Source organism: Acinonyx jubatus, chromosome E1, assembly GCF_027475565.1.
Source record: "Acinonyx jubatus isolate Ajub_Pintada_27869175 chromosome E1, VMU_Ajub_asm_v1.0, whole genome shotgun sequence".
NCBI classification, from domain to species: domain Eukaryota; kingdom Metazoa; phylum Chordata; class Mammalia; order Carnivora; family Felidae; genus Acinonyx; species Acinonyx jubatus.
The window spans coordinates 14,463,962-14,483,780 of NC_069397.1; the positions used below are offsets into that span (position 1 = coordinate 14,463,962).

At 57.7% G+C, this 19,819-nt stretch overlaps 1 protein-coding gene across 1 annotated transcript in view; it reads left to right on the plus strand.

Moving 5' to 3' along the window:
• Positions 1–15,949, plus strand: part of RTN4RL1 (reticulon 4 receptor like 1) — a 73,787-nt gene extending 57,838 nt beyond the window's left edge. The window contains exon 2 of the mRNA XM_027034651.2: positions 11,420–15,949. Coding sequence (XP_026890452.1) covers positions 11,420–12,744 — 1,325 coding nt within the window. The 3' untranslated portion in view covers positions 12,745–15,949. The remainder of the gene's footprint in view (positions 1–11,419) is intronic.
• The last annotated feature ends 3,870 nt before the right edge of the window (positions 15,950–19,819 follow it).

A 19,819-nucleotide genomic window follows, 5' to 3' on the forward strand; every position in this document is an offset into this window, starting at 1 on the left:
CAAACAAAGACAGACACCTCCAGTTTGTATTTCCAATATTCCTATCATAGCCGCTGCCCCACTGGCTCTGTCATTGCCACTGCCTCTGTCCTTGTAGGTCCATGCTTTTTTGCATCGCTAACTCCCACTTCAAAGTCTGGGTTACTGGCCTTGCCCAATCTTCCAGGAAGGATGGGAAAGTGAGGACTTGACCTTTCTAGTTTCCAGAGGGAGGGAAGGACTCATCTATATAAATTGGGAGATCTCCCAAATTCAGGAAGAGGCTTAAGCAGTTGGGTGGCCAAGAGGAGTGACAGATGTCCACAACATACTATCCTGAAGGCACCTGGGGGAAGACTGCCAGCTCCTGGGAACCAGGAACTGGGTCTTTTGTCCCCAGTGCCCTCCTGGCATGCTGCCTGGCCCGTAGGAAGGGGTGGAGTGAATGTTTGCTGAACTAATGCATGGTCTGTCAGGCCAGGGAGTGACGTGAGCAGACTTCATCAGAGGAGCCAATCGCCCCCAAGTCCAGCAGGAGGTGAGGGGGACTTGGGCTGAGGCCAGGGGAGCGGGCACTGGAGAGCTGTGTCTGCAAACACCTACCTCCTCGTCCCCCACAAACCTCTCATGTGACTGGGGGAGCTTGGTTTCCCACCAAATGGAATCCTGCCTCCTTCTGACTTCTTTCTCTTCAAATTTCCACCCTCCTCCCTACCTTCGCTCTCAGCTAATGACTCCCTTTTACTTCAGGGAGAAAAGAAACCTGGGAGGCTAACTCCATCATCTTGTCATTTGAACATATGGGATTCCCTCCTGTTGCAGCCTGAGAGGTAGTCCTTCAGCGCTGCTCTGGGTCTGTTGCTTTGGCCCCCTCACTCCTATTGCTTCCGTTTTTGTTCCTCTCTCTCCTCCTGAATCATGCCTACAAGCATGCAAACAGGCTCTAGTTTCTTCTGTCTTCAAAAAACAAACACCTGGGGCACCTGGGTGGCTCAGTCTGTTGAGCATCCGACTTTGGCTCAGGTCATGATCTTATGGTTTGTCGGTTCGAGCCCTGCGTCAGGCTCTGCGCTGACAGCTTTGAGTCTGCTTGGGATTCTCTCTCCCTCTCTCTCTCTCTCTCTGCCCCTCCCTCCCCCTCATTCAAAATAAACAATAAGTTTTAGGGGCACCTGGGTGGTTCAGTCAGCTGGGCGTCAGACTTTGGCTCAGGTCATGATCGCACCATTTGTGAGTTTGAGCCCCACGTCGGGTTCTCTGCTGTCAGCACAGAGCCTGCTTCTGATTCTCTCTCCGCCTCCCCCTTTCTGTCCCTCCCCACTCATGCTCCCCCCTCCCCTGCCAAATCAATAAACTTTAAACAACAACAACTTCCCAGGACCCCACGCCCCTCCAGGTGCTGCCCTGCTTCTCTGCCCCCTTCATAGCCAAGTTTCTGAATGAGTGGCCTCTGGGTGCTCCCTGACATCCCCACCCCACCCCACTATTCTTCCCTATCCATCTGAGGACAGGCTGGGCCATGTGACTGACATGAGTAGGAGTGCTATGTCCTGCTTGAAACAAAAGGCAGTAGTTGGCCATGTCCTCTGTCCCCTCTGCCACGAGACAGGCAGGGTTCTGGGCAGACGATGTGTTCTCTGCCCAGATCCCTGAGCAGAGCCCCTGCTGTCCCACCTGAGCAAGAAACCAGCCTCTGTTGTGAGCCACTGAGACCCCCCCCCCCAAGGGCCACTTGTGTCCTAACTTGTCCTGACTGACACAGTGCAGTCTCCCCATAGATTCCTCCCACTCTAGTATGCACTCTGTCCTGACCTTTCTCCCAGAAAGGAACTTTCTGGCATTACCAATCACCTCCATGTTGCCAGAGGACCGCACCTCTCTGTCCTCACGTAAACCCTCACAGCCTTCCTCTCAGCAGAGGCCACCTTTCTTCTTGAAACACTCTCGGCTTTGGTCACACCGCATGCCCTGGCTTTCCTCTGACGCCACGGGCCATGCCTTCTTTACATTCTAGAACCGTGTTCCCGGAGGCTTCCATCCTGTATCTCCTCTCTTGACTCTCACAGGTGACCTCATCCATTCCCACAGATTTGAATACCATCTCTAGGCTCATGAGTCCCAAGTGTACTTCTCGCCTCTGGGCTCCAGTTGGACAGCCAGCTGCCACCAGCTGAATATCTCTGTAAGTCTCCTCAGACTTTGTGTATCCGCAACGGAGCTCCTGTTGGCCCCTACCCCTGCTTTCCCAGGCTCCTCCAGTCTCACTGTACCCTCATCCTCTGGAACCACTCACTGTCCCTCACACTGGTCCCCCGTGTGTCCGGCCAGTTCTGCATCCTAGACATTTCTCCTTCTGTCCACTGCTCTCTGACTCCATGGCCTCGCCCCCTTCAGGCCCCCCACATCTCTCACGGATGACAACCGCAGGCTTCTCTGCCCCTCCTCTGGCTCCCCTCTAATCCATGCTCCAATAGCAGCCCCCCCCACCCCGCCCAAGTTCTATCATATTGCTCCCACTTCAGGCTCTTCAGTGGCTGCTTGCCACACCCAGAATTAGATCCAAACTCTTCAACTGAAGCTTTCAAGGCCCTCCAAAGCCTGCCTGTTGCCTTTCTAACGGCATCTCCTGCCCTTCCCTTCTTCTCTCATCTATACCAAGTTTGGTCCTGTCCCAGGGCCTTTGCACCTGCTGTTCCCTCTGTTCTTTGGCTCCTTCCTTTCCTTTAGGTTTCAGCTCAGGTGTCCCTGCTCAGGGAGGCCCTTCATGAGCACACAAGCGAATGTCAGTCTCCTTCCCTCCCATTTGTCTCCGTCTTAACTCCCTCATTGTGTCCACAGTGTCAACTACCCTGTGTCCGTTTGGGCTTGTCTGTTTCCTTTTGCTTAATCATCTCCCAGCTAGAACGTGTAGGTTCCATGAGGGAAAGGGCTGGATCCTACTATTGCAGCACCAAGCACAGAGCTGTTGTCAAATGAATGAAAGAGTCAGGGGGCAGATCCAGAACAGGGTGATCCACGGCCCGGATGTGCGTTCTGAATGCCTTTCTTTCACTGGCAGCGAGGAAAGGGTGGCTGTTCCGGGAACTAGGAACGAGGGCTCCTGGAAGAGACTTCTGCACCTGCTTTGCAAAGGCTGGGTCCCATCTCCTGTTTTGTGTCACCCAGTGCCAGGGCCTTCAGGATTTGGTAGATCCCCACCCCTACTCTCTCTCCCTCACCTCCCTTCAATGTCCCCCAGGCAGGCAATAGACACTTGCCCCTGAGGACAGTCCCATCTCCACAGAAGTTCACCTGCCCCACCAAATACACCTAAGATACCACTCCAGTTTCGGTGAGCCTGTTTGGTGCAGGTGGGTCCACAGTTTGCTGTGGTTTGGGAGGGAAGGACGGTAGCCTCCAGGGTTTGGAGGGAGGAGGCAGGACGCAGACCCTCCTCAAAACCTCCTGGGAAAAGCTGGCTCTCAGAGGCCCTTGGCCTTCAGCCTTGAGCTGCCACTGCCCAGATTCTGGGGCTCCCAAACTGAGGAGCAAATCTGAGTAACAGAGGACACATTTTATGAGCCCCAGAGGGACTTCCCGAGGTAAAGGCAGAACCTACATATCCTGGGCATTCTGCACAGAGCTGGCAGCTCCAGCTGGGGAAGGATGGACTGGGAGAAAGGCCAAAGTAGAGGGGTCAAGATCCCATCCCCACCCGCTGTGTCCTGGGGACAGGCAAGGCCTGGCAGGGAACTTGAACCTGGGTCTGAGCCTCGACTCAGTGTCCCATCTCGCAGGTCCCTCTGCCAGGCTTCTGGGGCCCAAGAGCACCAGGGTGGGTGTGGTGAAGGCCAGAGTCCGCTGGGGGTTGGGGAGAGCACACAGTCCTCCCCCTCATGAATGCCTCCTCTACAGCTCCCCCTGGGCTACAGTTCAGGGGCACAGCCTACCCGAGTGTTTCCAACACCCAATAAAGCAGGTGCTCTGCCTCCCAGTTCCCGGACTAAGAAACTGAGGCTTTGGAAGCTTAGTGATCTGTCCGAGGTGGCCCAGCTGAAATGTCTCTCGGTGGGGCTGCTCCTGAGGCCAGACAGTACCAGGGTACCCCCCCACCCAGGGAGGCACCCCACATCGAGAAGGTGGCAAACACAGCAAAGCAAAGATGGGGAGCCTGGTTGCTCCAGTGAGGCCTCCTGAGAGCACAGCAGCCCAGTTAGCGTGGCATCCCGGCCAGGCCTGCGCAGGGGGCTAGCCACGGCAGATGGAAGCCAAGGACTGTTCCAGTAAGGGGCCGCCCGCTTCCCAGCCAGGAGTGATCCCAGAGTAAGGACGTAATGCAGCACGTCAGGAGGAGAGCGGGCGCTAAAGGCAAAGCAAGAGTGAATGCCGAGATAAGACGGGGATATCACAGACCCGGGCCCTCTCTCTGGGCCGGAGCTCAGGGATGCTGCAGGATGAAAGGACCCAGGCTGCCAGCCCGTTGGTGGCATCCAGAGACAAATATGTGCTTGCATACACACATGTGCCTACGCAGATGCTGTGAACACGTGCACACCTGGCCGTGTACACACACAGGTAAACGCACAGAAGCACACATGTGCATAGGCATGCCCAGACCCATGTGCACACATGTACACATGCTCTGTCTAGGCCCAGGCTTGCCTCTGGGGCTGCAGGCACTAGACCTGAGGTGTGGGTGTGGGTGCCTAGAGAACATTCCTGCTTCATGCCTGCCTGCTTGTCCCCTCCCCTGCCTGTGCCCAGAGATTTTTGTGTGTGTGTGTGTGGGGGGGGTGCAATTTGGCCCTAGGTAGGGTGACGGACTTGTGCTGGTTTGTTTGGGACTTTACGGTTTTAGCACTGAAAATCCGGAGTCCTGGGCAAAGCCACATTGATCACCTGCCCCACGTGTTGGACAGGCCTGATGTGTATGTGCCCCTGCAGAGTGCTCCTCACCATCTGTCCCCTTGTGATGGCCCAGGGGCCCTCCAGAGAAAGCCAAGGCCCAATCTACTCTTATTAGAGACCTCAGTACTAATGAGAACCACTATGTTTATTGAGCACCTACTATGAGCCAGGCCCTTGGCCTAGGGTTTTCTTCTTCTTCTTCTTTTTTTTAATGTTTACTGATTTTTGAGAGAGAGAGAGAAGGACAGGCAGAGAGAGAGGGAGATACAGAATCCAAAGGAGGCTCCAGGCTCTGAGCTGTCAGCACAGAGTCCTACACAGGGCTTGAACTCACAGATGGTGAGATCCTGACCTGAGCGAACTCTGACGCCCAACCGACTGAGCCACCCAGGAGCCCCGTAGGGTTTTCTTCTTAAAAGAAACACATAGCAAGCTCCTGGGTGGTTCAGTTGGCTAAGCATCCGACTTTGGCTCGGGTCATGATCTCAAGGTCTGTGGGTTCAAGCCCTGTGTCGGGCTCTGTGCTGACAGCTCAGACCCTGGAGCCTGTTTCAGATTCTGTGTCTCCCCGTCTCCCTCTCTGCCCCTCCCCTGCTCACTCTCTGTCTCTCTCAAAAATAAATAAGTAAATTAATAAACAAACAAACATACATGAAAGAAAGAAAGAAAGAGAGAAAAACATGACTGTGTTCTAGGCACCGTTTTAGGCCCTAGGGCACAGCAGGGAACATAGCAGACAAAATCACCGTCAGTGGGAAGGGACAGAAAAGGAACAAGAGAAATAAATAAATGATGTACTTTATTAGAAGAGCATAAATGTTAGGGAGGAAAATTAAACTGAAGGAGACCATTTAAAATAGGCTGCTGGGGATGTGCCTGGGTGGCTTAGTCAGCTGAGCAATCGACTTGATTTCACCTTGGGTGGTGATCCCAGGGTCGTGGGATCAAGCCCCGTATCGGGCTCCAGGCTGAGCATGGAACCTGCTTGGGATTCTCTCTCTTCCTCTCTCTCTCTCTCTCCCTCTATCCTTCTCCCCCTCTCCCCAGCTTGTGGTGTCTCTCTCTAAAAAAATGTAAAAAATAAATAAGACAGGCTGCTAAGGAAGGCCTGACTGAGAAAGTGACTCTGTGAGAGACCCCAATGTTGGGGTGAGGGCAGGGGCCCCACAGGTATCCTGGAGCATGGGCAGTGCTCCAGAAGGAGAGAGCAGCAAAAGGCTGGAGGCAGGACGCGCCCAGCACGTGAAAAGAGGGAGAAGAAAAGGCTGGGGGAGGGAGGAGAGGTGGCGGCCAGGGCCCTAGTGAGGACTAGAAGGTCTTACTGAGCACGATGGGGCCAAGGGGGTTTGATCAGAGGCGCCACGTGCTCTGACTCAGACTTCTGCTGCTGTGTCAGTGGAGATGTAGGGGCAAGGGTGGGAGCCCGGGGACCACACAGGAGACTATGGCGATGGGCCAGGCAAGAGATGATGGCGGCCCAGGCTGGGGTGGTGGCCGGGAGACAAGGGTGGGTTCTGGGTATGTCCTGAAGCTGAGCCCACAGGGCTCCCGGCAGACTGGGTATGAGGTGAGAGAGAGGAGTCGGCGTGACTCTGAGGTTCTCACCCCAGCTGCCAGAATGAAGGAGCCGCCTTCACCTGAGACGGAGAAGATGCGTGTGGAGGAGGCCTGGGGGGCCGGGGAACGGCGGCTCACCTTCGGACAGATTGCGTGGGATGGACGGAGAGATGGGGAGGCAGGTGGATTACAGGCATCTGCAGCGGGGGCCCGCGGAGGGAAGCCCTGCTCTGCCCAGGCTGGCTGCCTCGTCTCCGGGGCTGGGCCGGGCGGGGGCGCTATAGGAAGTGGCCTGCACTTGGGTGTGGCATGCAGGGACAGTGCCAAGTGGCCTGGGGCGCCAGTCGCTCTGTGAGCACAGCCAGCCTGGCCCGAGGCTGTTATCTGACCGGCAGAGCCATTTGGTTAGCATCGATTGGCTTAGAGAGGAGCAGCTGGCAAGGCCCGGGCAGGAGGGAGGGGATGCCTGGCCCTGTGCAGAGGGAGGGCGGGCTGTGGAGCCGGAAGGATAGGCCACATGGCTGACAAGTCTCTGAGGCTCAGAGAGCCCCTAGGGACCTGCCTGGGGGCCTTGGGGGGATTCCAGTCCATGGGGCTGTCCCTGCGGGGGTGTCGACAGAGGTGCCGCTTTGGTGCCAGCAGGTGGCAGACTCAGGTCAGGGGGAGGTCTGATGAGGTCTGACTCAGGTCAGATGAGGCTGCCCTGCCTGCCCCATGCAACTTGGAGCTCCTGGATTTGAGGTCAGGGGCGTGAGGCCTGCTCTCCCACCCTCTTCACCAGCTGTGTGGCCACTTCTCTGCGGGTGCCTCATTTCCTCTGTAGTGGTGTGGTAGTATGGGGCTTCCATGTAAAGAACCTGGTGCATGTTTAGGAGTGGGTCCTCATTGGTTAGCTCCCTTCCTGGGGGGAAGCTGAGGACCCCTGCCATTCTAGACATTTCTAGACATCTGGCCTGGGACGGGAGCAGGGGTCCTGTCAGTGCTGGTTCCAATGGGGACCTTTCTGGCCTCCCCAGGCCTAGGTTTCCCCAGCCTAGCAGGGCTGGTGTTACAGCTTCTTTGGGATCTCTGGCTACTTGGGGGCTGATTGAGGGGGACTGGGGTAAGATGTGGGCACACTGCCGGTTTCCATACTTCAGTGCCTTTGTACACACTGTGCCTTCTTCCTGTTATGCCTTTCCCACACACCCCGCTAGGTCCAGCCCCACAGGGACATGCATAAGCACATCTGGGGCTGCCGAATAGACTGGGTGAGGTGCTGACCATGCTCAGGCCACTCACCCGCTGCCCAGCGGGTGAAGGGTTTTGGGGTTTGGAGGAAGGAGAACTTGCATACAATAGAATCTCTACTGTGTATCCTCTATACTGGCAGGAGAGCAGAGGGCTTAGTGGAGGAGGTGGTGTAGGGGTGGCAGGGACGTTTCCTGAGCTTCTTACACACACACACACACACACACACACACCCATTAGCACCTGCTCTGGGCCCCAGCACCTGGTCAGACTGCCTGGTATTGTGAGACCTCCTATCTGCTAACGAACCCAGGAGGACTCACCCCGGCTCATCCCTGGGCTCCTCCTTGCCCTATCACATTGGACATTCTAGGACTTGAGGCAAATATTGAATGGAGGAAGGAATGAATGAGGCAGAGGAGCCTCAGGTGAGCTCAGATGTGGGGTGGGGGGGGGGGGGCAGGAGCTTGGGAGTCCGGGTGCATGCCCCTGGAGGAGAGCTGAAGGAGGAGAGCCTGAGGAAGGGGGAGCCCAGCCTGGCTTTCTTCAGCCCCCTCAGGCAGAGCAACCCCTGCCGCACCCAGGAGGGGGCTGAGGAAGCAGATGGGAGGGGGCGCAAGGCTCCTCCTCAGAGACTTACATGGCTGCTAATTTGCAGTCTTAAAATGCACGGCAAAGGCACCGGCCTCGGTGTTAGTACATTAATCAGGCAATCAGTGGGTTGGGGCTCCCACCAGCACTCGGAGGGGGCACAGGAGAAGCTGTAGCTCCTGCCTGGAAAGAAACCCAGCAGGCTTCCAGACCCGGGGCACCCGCCAGCTCAGGCAGGGGTGCCAGAGGTGGGTGAGCTTGTCTGGGAGGGTTAGTCTGGGGCCTTGGAGATGTGACCAGCTTCCGGGGTGGAGAAGCAGACTCAGCTGAGACCCACCCCAGCACCCAGTGGAAGGGGGCAGGGGTAGTGCAAGGGCAGCTTCCCTGGCCTGGGTCCCTGGCATCTGGGCAGTACTGAAGGACGGAGAGCAGCTCCAAGCGTTGGCCGGGGCCCCTGCCTCCTTCTGGGACCCTCTGGGAGGAAGGGAATGGGTGGCTCCTGCCCTGGGTCCTGCATTTACCCAACACACCTGCCAAAGTGTGTTCACAAGCTGGCCGCTCTGCCCCGACCTGGATTTTTGGGCATTTGGCTTTTCCCCGAAATGGAGATCTCTGCCTAGTTTCCCTGTACCCCAACATTCCCTGGGGCACCTGTCTAAGGAAAGGGTGTGGCTCTCCATGGGGTCCCCCAGCTTTTCTGGGGACATTTGAGAGAACCCCAGCCCAGGGGCCTCACAGAGACATAGCCACAACAGCAGGGAGAAGGGTCGTCTGCCCCCATCAGGTCAGGGGGCAGGAGAACCCCCTACGACCACACAGTAATTCTGAGGATCAGAGCATCGCGAGCAGAAGCACTTTGTAAACTTCATAAGCTGCATAAATGTCGAGCGGTATTAGTGCTGAGCCTGCCACAGCTTACCCCTGCCCCCACAGTGAGTGTCCCTCTGCTGCCAGACTTCAGGAAAAGCCTCTTTCTTTGCAGTCCCACCCCCCGCCCCCAGGGTCTGGTGTGGCACTGTGTGTCCCACAACCACAGGTGCGTGGCCGTGGCCTGGTCCCTTTCAGCACAGTGAGCACTGTGATCGCCCCACCGAGCGGCAGGGCAGGGGCCGCTTCCGGGGGGGCAGGGTCCCTGGGAGACAGCAGCCTGGCCAGGGGTAAGGAGTGCGAGCTGAGAGTAGGGAAAGGGAGTGTCAGTCTCTGTGGAAGGTGCAGACAGTGTGAGTTGGGCCTTCATCCCAGCCCTGGCTTTCGGAGGCTCGAGGCATCGGGCAGGCTCCCCGAGAGTCAGCTGAAGCTTGGGGTCCAGGCTCCTGTCCCCCCCGTCCACACTCTTGCTTCCCCCTGCGGGGCTGGGACCCCCCCCCTGCCAGACCAAGGTGGGGAGTGGGGGGGCCTGGAGGTCAGACCCGAGCCTCCACATGGGGCAGGCTAGCATAGCGATCATCTCCTACCCACGTTACAGAGAGGGAAACTGAGGCTGCGGAGGCACCAGCCTCAGGCTTAGCCTGCAGGCTGTGCAATGGTCGTGGTGACTGAAGACACTGCAGGAGCCACATGGAGCGCAGGAGCCCAGCCCAGGAAGGTTCCTCACAGCTGCACTGCCACCGCCACCACTGCCACCGAGGTCATAATTGCTCTGAAATCGCAACCGAACCCAATTATGCAAAAACAAAATTATATGCGATGATTTTTATGTTGGAAACGTTTGGTGGAAGCCGGGTGATTACAGGGGGACGGGAAGCAGCTGCCACTCTCTGGGAGCCCATAACTCCCAACAGCTGGGAACTGTCACTTATTTACGATGCCATTTCTGCCAGGAACGAGGGGGTGGTGGCTAGGCCTGCCTGAGCCTGACCATCAGACTAGGGCAGCAGCAGGGCCTCAGAGCCTGGCCCAGTGGCCCCTCTGAGGCTGGGAGTGGGGCGGGTCTGAGATCGGCCGGGAGGGTAGGTTCTTTCTACATGCTCTGGGCATCGCTGACGGCAGCGAGACTCGGCTGAGCTGCCGGCAGCCCTGACCTCTCCCCAGAGGCCCGGCTGGCCAAGCTGGAAGGGACGGGCAAGAGGCCAACCCAGGCGGGGATGAGGTGGCTGCCGGGCCCTGCGGGGTGGGGCTCTACCAGCCTGGAGCCTGTCTTTCCCACGCCGGCGCGCCTGCCGGGCAGCCTGGGGCAGCTGCGACCCTGGAAAAAGGCAGGTAATGATGATCGTCCATAATGAGGCTGCTCCGATAATGAGCACGGGGCTATTATCCGACCACAGGCTGGACACATCCGAAAATAAATTATTTTAAGGATCCATTAACGAATGCCTAATTAATGCCCAATTAGAGGGAAGCTACAGAGGAAATGCTCGGGACAGTCGAGAGGCGAGGCCTGGTTTGCAGCCACAGCCTGGGAGTTTAGGTGGGGAGAGGGGAGAGGCCAGAAGGTGGACCTGATGGGGGGCAGCAGCTAGCTCCTGGTGGGGGTGGTGGGGGTGGTGCAGAGCCTGGCCACCCTGATGCCTCCCCCAGTCCACACACATGGGTCCTCTTAGTACATCCTCACGGCACTGGAGGGGACAACTAGTATTATTTAGAAACTGAGGCCCAGAGAGTTTGTCACATATTTGAGGATGCGGGAGGCATGGTAAATGAGACCTCTTTTGAGATGAACTTTGGTATCGTGCATGCATGCTTGCCTTGTTATTGAGAACAAATACAGAGACTCCTCAGGCCTCCGTATGTTTACTTTGCTAGACCCGGAGTCTGCCCCACTATCTGTTCATGTGGATAACAGCGAGTGAGTGACAGAGCTGGAACAGGAACCAGAGGCTGGCTTCTGTGGCCTGGGGTTGTGAGCCCCACCCCCCACCCCCCGCAGGGCTGACAGAGCCTGAGGGGGCAGGACTAAGGATGGCAGGCAGCCCAGGCTGGGGAATAGAACCCCCAGTACAGGTGCAGGGCCCCAGTGTTATCTCACGCCAGGTGCGGGCCTGGCTTGGGCTTGAGCCCTGCCTTCCTCCCATCTGGAGCCTCCCCCAGGGGACTGCCGTCCCAGACTGCCGAGTTCGGCGCAGGCCAGGACAGAGCCTGGCCTGGGAGGGTGGCACACCCACCAGCCCCGCACCCCGTCTGTCCCCCGCGTCCCCCCGGCCGACCCTGACCTGGCTGTGCTCTGTCTCCCCGCCAGGGTGCTGTGTGGAACTGTTGCTGCTGCTGCTAGCCGGGGAGCTGCCCCTGGGCGGCGGCTGCCCGCGGGACTGCGTGTGCTACCCGGCACCCATGACAGTCAGCTGCCAGGCGCACAACTTTGCCGCCATCCCCGAGGGCATCCCGGAGGATAGCGAACGCATCTTCCTGCAGAACAATCGCATCACCCTCCTCCAGCAGGGCCACTTCAGCCCCGCTATGGTCACCCTGTGGATCTACTCCAACAACATCACCTACATTGACCCCAACACCTTCGAGGGCTTCGTGCACCTGGAGGAGCTGGACCTTGGCGACAACCGGCAGCTGCGGACGCTGGCCCCGGAGACCTTCCAGGGCCTGGTGAAGCTCCACGCCCTCTACCTCTATAAGTGCGGGCTCAGTGCCCTGCCGGCAGGCATATTCAGTGGCCTGCACAGCCTGCAGTACCTCTACCTGCAGGACAATCACATCGAGTACCTCCAGGACGACATCTTTGTGGACCTGGTCAACCTCAGCCACCTGTTTCTCCATGGCAACAAGCTGTGGAGCCTGGGCCAGGACACCTTCCGGGGGCTGGTCAACCTGGACCGGCTCCTGCTGCACGAGAACCAGCTGCGGTGGGTCCACCACAAGGCTTTCCACGACCTCCGCAGGCTGACCACCCTCTTTCTCTTCAACAACAGTCTCTCCGAGCTGCAGGGTGACTGCTTGGCGCCCCTGGCCGCCCTGGAGTTCCTCCGCCTCAACGGGAATGCTTGGGACTGCGGCTGCCGGGCGCACTCCCTGTGGGAATGGCTGCGGAGGTTCCGCGGCTCCAGCTCTGCTGTCCCCTGTGTGTCCCCCGAGTCACGGCAAGGCCAGGACCTGAAGCTGCTGAGGGCCGAGGACTTCCGGAACTGCACGGGGCCGGCGTCCCCGCACCAGATCAAGTCACACACGCTCACCACCACCGACAGGGCCGCCCGCAAGGAACACTACCCGCCCCACGGACCCGCCAGGGACAAGGGCCACCCGCACGGCCATCTGCCGGGCTCCCGGCCGGGCTCCAGGAAGCCCGGCAAGAACTGCACCAGCCACAGGAATCGCAACCAGGTGTCCAAGGCAGGCGCTGGGAAGCAGACCCCCGAGCTGCAGGACTACGCCCCCGACTACCAGCACAAGTTCAGTTTTGACATCATGCCCACGGCGCGGCCCAAGCGGAAGGGCAAGTGTGCCCGCAGGACCCCCATCCGTGCCCCCAGCGGGGTGCAGCAGGCCTCCTCGGGCCGTGCCCTGGGAGCCTCGCTCCTGGCCTGGATACTGGGGCTGGTGGTCACTCTCCGCTGAGGACCTGCGGCCCCAGCACCCAGCACTGCCAATGTCCACCAAGGAACAGAATTTCTTTTCTTTTTTTTAACAAGCGGAGGATCTGCTGGGTTTCAGGCAAAGGCTGGTAAAGCCTTTGGCTGCTGTCTGGGCCCTGCCCGGTGGATTATAAACCCACAGTGTACAGCCCCAAGTGGGAAGGGATTAGCGCATCATACCCTGCTGTCCCGGCCAGGCCCTGCCGAGCACCCATGGACAGCACCCATCCAGCAAGGCAGTTAAAGCACGCAAAGTGAATCCTTCATTAGCAACCATGGGACGGTGCCCCACAGGAGCTGGGCTCTGTGGAATCCCGGTCGTTGGAGAGGTCTGAAGGGCCCCCCGCCACTCCTGGAGGAAGCAGGACTCAGGAGAACAGACGAGGCTCACCCAAGAGGCTGGCTCCACCAGCCACCTGGAAGCACAGGAGCAGGTGGCATTTTGGCTCTTGCCTGAGGCCACGTAGTCAGCCTGCCCTAAATCCAACCCTCAGTCCCTCCCTCGGGGGTAAGGCCTCATTCCTGACGTCTCAGGCTACCCTGGCAGACCCAGGCCTAGCTGCTGGGCTCCAAGAACCAGTTACCAAAGGAAAGATCATCAGAGGCTGAAATTTAGAACTGCGTCAAGTGCAGTGAGGCTCTCACAGGAGGTGCAGTTTTATAACTACGTCCACTTATATATATACACACTCTCTACATATATATACACACAAATGCACAGCCCCCCCCCACCGCCCCACTCCCCTACCAGACTGTATGTCTTCTCATGTTTATAAACTATACGGAAAACTATTATCTGTTGAACTAAGGATTGTATTGGTGATTTCTAGCAAGAAAAGAGTCACAGGATTTTTTGTCTAGAATCCCAACCTGGCAACAACAGTCACCGTGTAACCTGGGCTTGCCAGGGCCTAGGGCAAAGGGTCAGTGGGAGGGGTCAGGGAGAAGGGGAGGCAGCAAGAATCACTTCAGGGGACCAATCTTCTTAGATGTTCAGAGCATCACCTTGTTTTTATATGCAACACAAGTCCGGCTGCCGCCCCAGAGCATCCCATAACCCCCACCGTACTAGCTAGCTGTTGTCGTCAGGGCGAGAAGTGAGAAGCAGCTCATTGGACGTCAGGGAGCCAGGCCCGGGGGCCGGGCTTGACGGAGAAGGGGAAGGAAGGGACTTTGGGTCTCTTTTGCTGATGGGCAGGAAGCATCCACAGTGTTAGCCCAACAGGCTGGACAGTGTCGTCAGCCTAGCGTTTTGCCAGCAATGGTCTGGACAGGCCAGGGAGACTCTGGGCATGAGCCCAGGCCTCCAACATGGCTCAGCTGCTGAATTTTTCCTTGAGGCTCTTTGATGGCCATCCCAGCAAGGGTCCTGTATACGTGGCAGGAGGGAAAGCATCAGGTGGCCTTAGCAGAAGGGGGACAAGAGGGCATTTCAAGAACCATCTCAGGCACTTCTGCATAACGGAGGCCCCATCCCTCCTGGCCCTTCTGAAGATGCCCAGGGACGGGCAGAGGTTGGGGGGGGGGCCAGACTCAGGGGTCAGGAATGGGGACGTGCAGGGAGTGGAGCAGGCAAGCCCAAATAGGGGACAGTGGCTCTGGTCAAGTCTGGCCATGCTGCTGGCCAGGGCCCCTGGAGACACAATCTCCTTTGAGCTTTCCACAAACCTGAACTCCCCACCAGAGAGGATGTGTGTGAGGAACAAGAAACACTGAATCCAATTAAGAGAGAAAAATAATAATAAAATTTCTCTTGGACAAGAACCTTGTTTCTCATTTCCTAACCCTGCATTCCTGAAATGGTGGCAGATCCCAGATTTTGGTGGGGTGGGCGAGGCCGGCCGGGCACAGCACGTTTGTTGGTGGGAGGAGCCGTGTGGGGCAGAGGCACACTGACTCACTGGGATGCACACGTGCACACGCGTGCGAGCACACACACACACACACACACACACACACGCTTGTTCTCTGTTCCATGGTCCTTCCCTCGCCCTCACAGACATGACTCACTTCCTACACTCTGGCTGCGCTGGGTCAGCCCAATCTCCGTGGCTCTCCCTGGAGCAGGCCGGTCCTGGATCCTTCCTGGCCTGTGCCCAAGAGCCTCACCTGCGGCACCTGAGCTGTTGACTGTTCGGGGGCTCAGGAGTGCCTGGAAGGGAGCTGCCAGTTCCCGGGGCCCACTGGGGTTTCCAGGAGGCTAGGGACCAACCCAGATGGCAGCAGATGGGGTCTGGAGGCTGTCCCTGCCTCTCTTGCTTCAGAGAAAGGAGGCAATTCTCCAGATAAAGAGGGGAGGGCTGTGTTTTCAGGCCTGGCTGAACAAATCTTCCTTAGTCCAAAGCCGGAAACATGCACTAAAGGGAGTTCGGTGACGGCAGAACAAATCGTCCGCTCTCCGGTGGCCTGCCTGCTCTTACCCAGGCGGGTGTCAGGGTCCAGCTGTCCCTTGGAACCCGAGGATGTTGTTACTTTGTTGACTTCATTTCCAACTTTAGACAGCAAAGCCCTCAGTGGGAAAATCGAGTCCGAGCACTTTATTCATTTTTTTTTTTTTTTAAAGACTTAGTCCTGTAATACGAAAGTGAAATGTCAGTACGAGAAATGCTAATGTTTTTTAAATGATCCACTTCTGTCAAGTGCAGCACGGTCTCTGGTTGCCGACTGTTGTTAGAGGCAAGGCAGAGGGGCCCAGGACGCCAGGTATATTTTTAGCAGCTCTCTCCTCTAAGAGATAGAGGGAATAAAAGCAGCTCTATCGTGGATGACATCACTTGTCACTCAGAGGCTCACACGCTACGCAGTTACGATGACACCATTGCCCAGAGCGCCAGAGCAAGTTGACAAGCCAAGGGCTAGACGCAGCGTCCCTCCTGGGTGGTTCAGGGAAGGGCGACGTGGGTTCTTGCCCCTGGGAATCCTGTCCTCCTCCGAGGGGCTGAGGCCACCCCTCCTTCGTTCCCCATGGGGCCAGCCCCTCCGCCATCTTCGCTCAGCACATTCCCTGCGCCCCGGGAGAGAGCCATCTCCCCTCCTCCCTCTCTCCCCTCCTGCCACACAGTCCTCCACTTTAGGGGGTGGCCTGGGAGAGGGGCTGGGTGGCCACTGGTGGTCTCAGTGGCTCTCCATAGAAGCTCTTCCCTTGACCCCAGAGCTCAGTTGGCTCCTTACCTTTCATTCAACAAGTGCTGATCAAGGGCCTACATGTGCCAGCCATTGGCCTAGGCTCTGGGGACATAAAAGTGGGAAGATGTGACTCTCCTATTAGGACCACAGGGTCTGGATGTGGAAACAGGTATGAGACTGGTGCCTCTGTTAGCGCCCCGAATCATGAGAAAGTCAACTGAGGACAGTCTAGGAGGACTTCAAGGAGGAGGTGACACCCCGTGGCTCTCAGAGGATGAGGAGGTGGCCAAAGAAGAGTGTGGGGAGTATTTCAGGCAGAGGGCTGGAGGGCCACAGCAGCCCCATGCTGGTTTGGGGTATCAGCAAAGAGCTGTGAGTCAAGGGCTGGAAACCCTGGGTGGGGGGGCATGGGAGGCAAGACTGGCAATGGGAAGGCTGGGGGGAATCCTACTCAGGGACTTGGATTTGCTCGGCAGTGGAGGTGTGGCCCCCTCTGCAGTCCTCTTCCCTACCCCCCCCCACCCCCCAGCGTTTCTCCAGGCACGCGGTCCCCACTCGTGGCATGCTTGCCAATGTTCCTCAACAGTGGGTTTCATCATCCCAACTTGCCTCTTCTGCTCAGCCAGATCCTTCCCTCGTGCCAGCAAGCTGGAGCGCTCCCTGGAAATCTGCCTGGGCCGGAGTCCCATTCCCAGACACCTGCTGCTTCCAAGCTCAGAAAGTATCCCGCAGCCGCTTCATCTCCCGTGCCCCCCCTTTCCCATCCATGAGGGGCTCAGCCCTCAGCCCCTCCCTTGCTTCCAGGCGTGGCCACCCAACACCCCCGCGGCCACGTCTGTCTGTGCCTGCTTTGGCTGACCGTCAGCAATCCCTAGAACCCCCCCCCCCCAACCTCCCCCCAGACTGCATCTTCCCTTTTCTCTCCTGGTAGGTGCTGTTCATTACCAGGGAGCCAAGAATCCCATTAAGCAAATGTTAACTTGTCACCTAACTAATCACCCAGCACTCTGCCACCATGGCAAATGCAGTTCCAGAAGGCCTGCGGGCGAGTTCGAGAGGGCCTGCGGGGGTGGCCAGGAAAGCTTCTCAGAGGATGAGATGTAGGGCTGGGGGTTGGAGAGGACACGTTTGCTGGGAGGGCTCCCTGGAGGCAGCAGCAAATCTTTCGTCATATTTTCACCACCACCACTCCCAAGGTTGTCCTTACTGGTCCCTTCTGGGACCCAGCTCCGCAGGGCCCTACTCCACACTGACCCAGGGGATGCCAGCCTTTCTCTGTCCATATTCTTTGATTGACTGAGGTGAGTGCCCATTTTGGTGGTGTCCAGGCCAACATCTATTGTTGAACCTCTTGACCTGGCTGTGCCTACATTCTGGCTCATGTCCTCCCAGTCTGCTCTCTGGGCCCACCTTCCTCTACGTAGGACTTTAGCCCGTTCCTCCACCCCATGTCACCAATCCCCCACTATCAGCTTGTAATCGGCCAATTTTCTTATACCTTCTGTCGACTTGGAAAATATCTCAAGAACTCTTTGTGCATTAAAATATCCTTTACAGCTCCATGCTCGATATCTCTTTCTGCTCCCCTAATTGTCCCTTTTAACTCACTGCACTTTTGGAATAAATCTCATGGTCTCCCCTTTGCAGGCTGTGAATAAACATAGGCTCTAAGAAAACATACATAAACATCTATTGTTGGCTGAAGAACTCCCCACACCATCAAAAAGGCAGGAACAAAAGGGAGGCTCAACACAAGGCATGGCCACCTGTACCTTCTCCCTCAGACTGTCCTCACCTGTCTCGTTCAAAGGGACCGCTGGACCCAGGGAGGCTTATGGCCCTAAAATGTTCCCTCGTCGAAGGGACCAAGGATGCCCCAGGGGAAAGCGAAGTCAGTAGCCGTGTGCCCTGTTGACAGGGCTCCCTCCCAGAGCAGCGAGGGAGAGGTGAGAACAAAGAGACCCCTGTGCAGGCAGCAGTGGCTAATTCAAGTGGCATTTCAGTGGGCTGGTCCACAAGGCCCCTTACCTCCAAAAGAAGTGGGTCAGCCTCCTCCAAGAGCAGCAGCAGCCTGCTCTGATGCGGCCTGCCCCCTATCTCTCTCATTTCAGCTCTCATTGCTCATTAGAGCTGTTAGTTTCTAAGCACCGGCAGGGTGGGGAAGGCTGTGCCTTTTGTGTCGCGGATTACTGTGTGGCAGTGTGCACACTAATGGCATGCCCGAATGGCAGAATTTGACATTAGTGCTGCAAAATGTGCTTGGGTCACAGCGCTTTCCAAATTGGCTGAGACTCCACGCCACCCCCTCCTCCTTCACCCAGGCATCCCAGGGGGACCCTGCCAGCCACAGCTTCTGCTGCTTCCTCTCAGGGCCTCAGAAAAGAGAGAGGAAGCGAGAGATGTAGGAAACTCTTCAAGCTCTGTAAGTACCATTTCCCAGGAGGCGGGCTGTAAGGAAGAAGGACACGCAGGTGCCCCGGGTCTAAACAGGTGGGAGGCCTCCGAGGCCCCCGGCTCCACATCATGAGACCTCCCCCACCCAGGCTCGGGCACGATCACCGGCAAGACAGCGATGCCCTCCGAGTGGCAGCTGACTGGACATTGAGATGTGAAGCCCCCAAGTGGCCACTAACCTTCCAGCCAGAGAGAGGGGACAGGACAGGGTTAGTCACCAAGGAAGACCTTCGTGGTGAGGAGGGGTCAGCAGGACAAGTCCAGAGAGGGACCCGTGGGGACAGGGGAAGGGGTCGGGCGTGGACTGGACGGGCAAGGGAAGGTGGAATCTGAGCGAGACCCCAAAGGGTGCACACATAGTGTCACTAGGAGACATGAAGAAGCACAGCGCTAGGGGGCAGTCATGTCACCAGTGGGTCAGAGGCAGAGAAAGATGCAGACAGGACGGTGCAGAGACATTTTGCACACGCAGGCACGCGCACATCACGTGGCCACCACGTCCTGTCCCTGTCCCTTGTGTAGCTGAGCGTGGGACCTTCACCCCATCCATGGGTCTGATCTCCAACCACGTGCAAGGCCCAGACAGGCCCTGAAATGCCAGGAACAAGAATGCCCATCCACGAGGGGCTTGCCTTCTGGCTGATAGCCCCTTTTATTTGATTACACAGGGGGTGATCAGGAGAGGGGCAGAGGGCCGCCTCTCCCCACCCACTGGTGACCATCCATCAGGGATGAGGGAGCAGATTCTGGTCTGAGCCATGGGGCCTCCACATTTCCCATTGGGCCTTGACCCTGAAGGGTTTTGTCCAGCTCCCAGCACCACGGAGGTTCTGAAGAGGCCGAGAGCCCTTAATCTCCGACCCTGTGCCTGTCTAGCACGTGCCTCTGAGCTCTGAGCTCCCGGCCAGCTGGGCTGCATTGACATTCTCCCCCCACACTCAGGTCACAGGGGTCTCCAAGGTGTTTTTATTCTTTATCCTGGCGTCTGAGCCTCAGAGGCCCAGTTCCCTGACCCCTCGTCTCGCCTGCCACCCGGAGAGTCTCGCACTTTTTATCTGTAGCATTTAAAGTGCCACCAAGCGTCTGGCACTTTGCAAGCCTAAGACACAGGCTTTTCTAAATTTCGACACCAGCCCCCTTTCCAGAAGCTCCCGCAGGCTCGCCTCCTCACCTGTGTCCCTGCCGGCCGTGACCTGAGTTCACGGGAAAGAGGCTCACACCCATCCTGGGTGGGCCCCACTTTGCTCCCAGCTCCACGCCCACAGAAGGGGGACGGGTGGGGACTGGCTTCTGCCGGAAGTCGCCATAGGTGCAGCTGCCGTGACCACCACGCCTCCGAGCTGCCCCTAATCCCAGATCCGTCCCCCTGTCCTTCCGTCTCTGCTCCACCGCCCCACAGAACGACCCTCCTGGCCTCACAGGCGGTGCATGCGGGGCATTGGGATCCAGCTCCTATGGATCCCAGCTTCACACTGGGC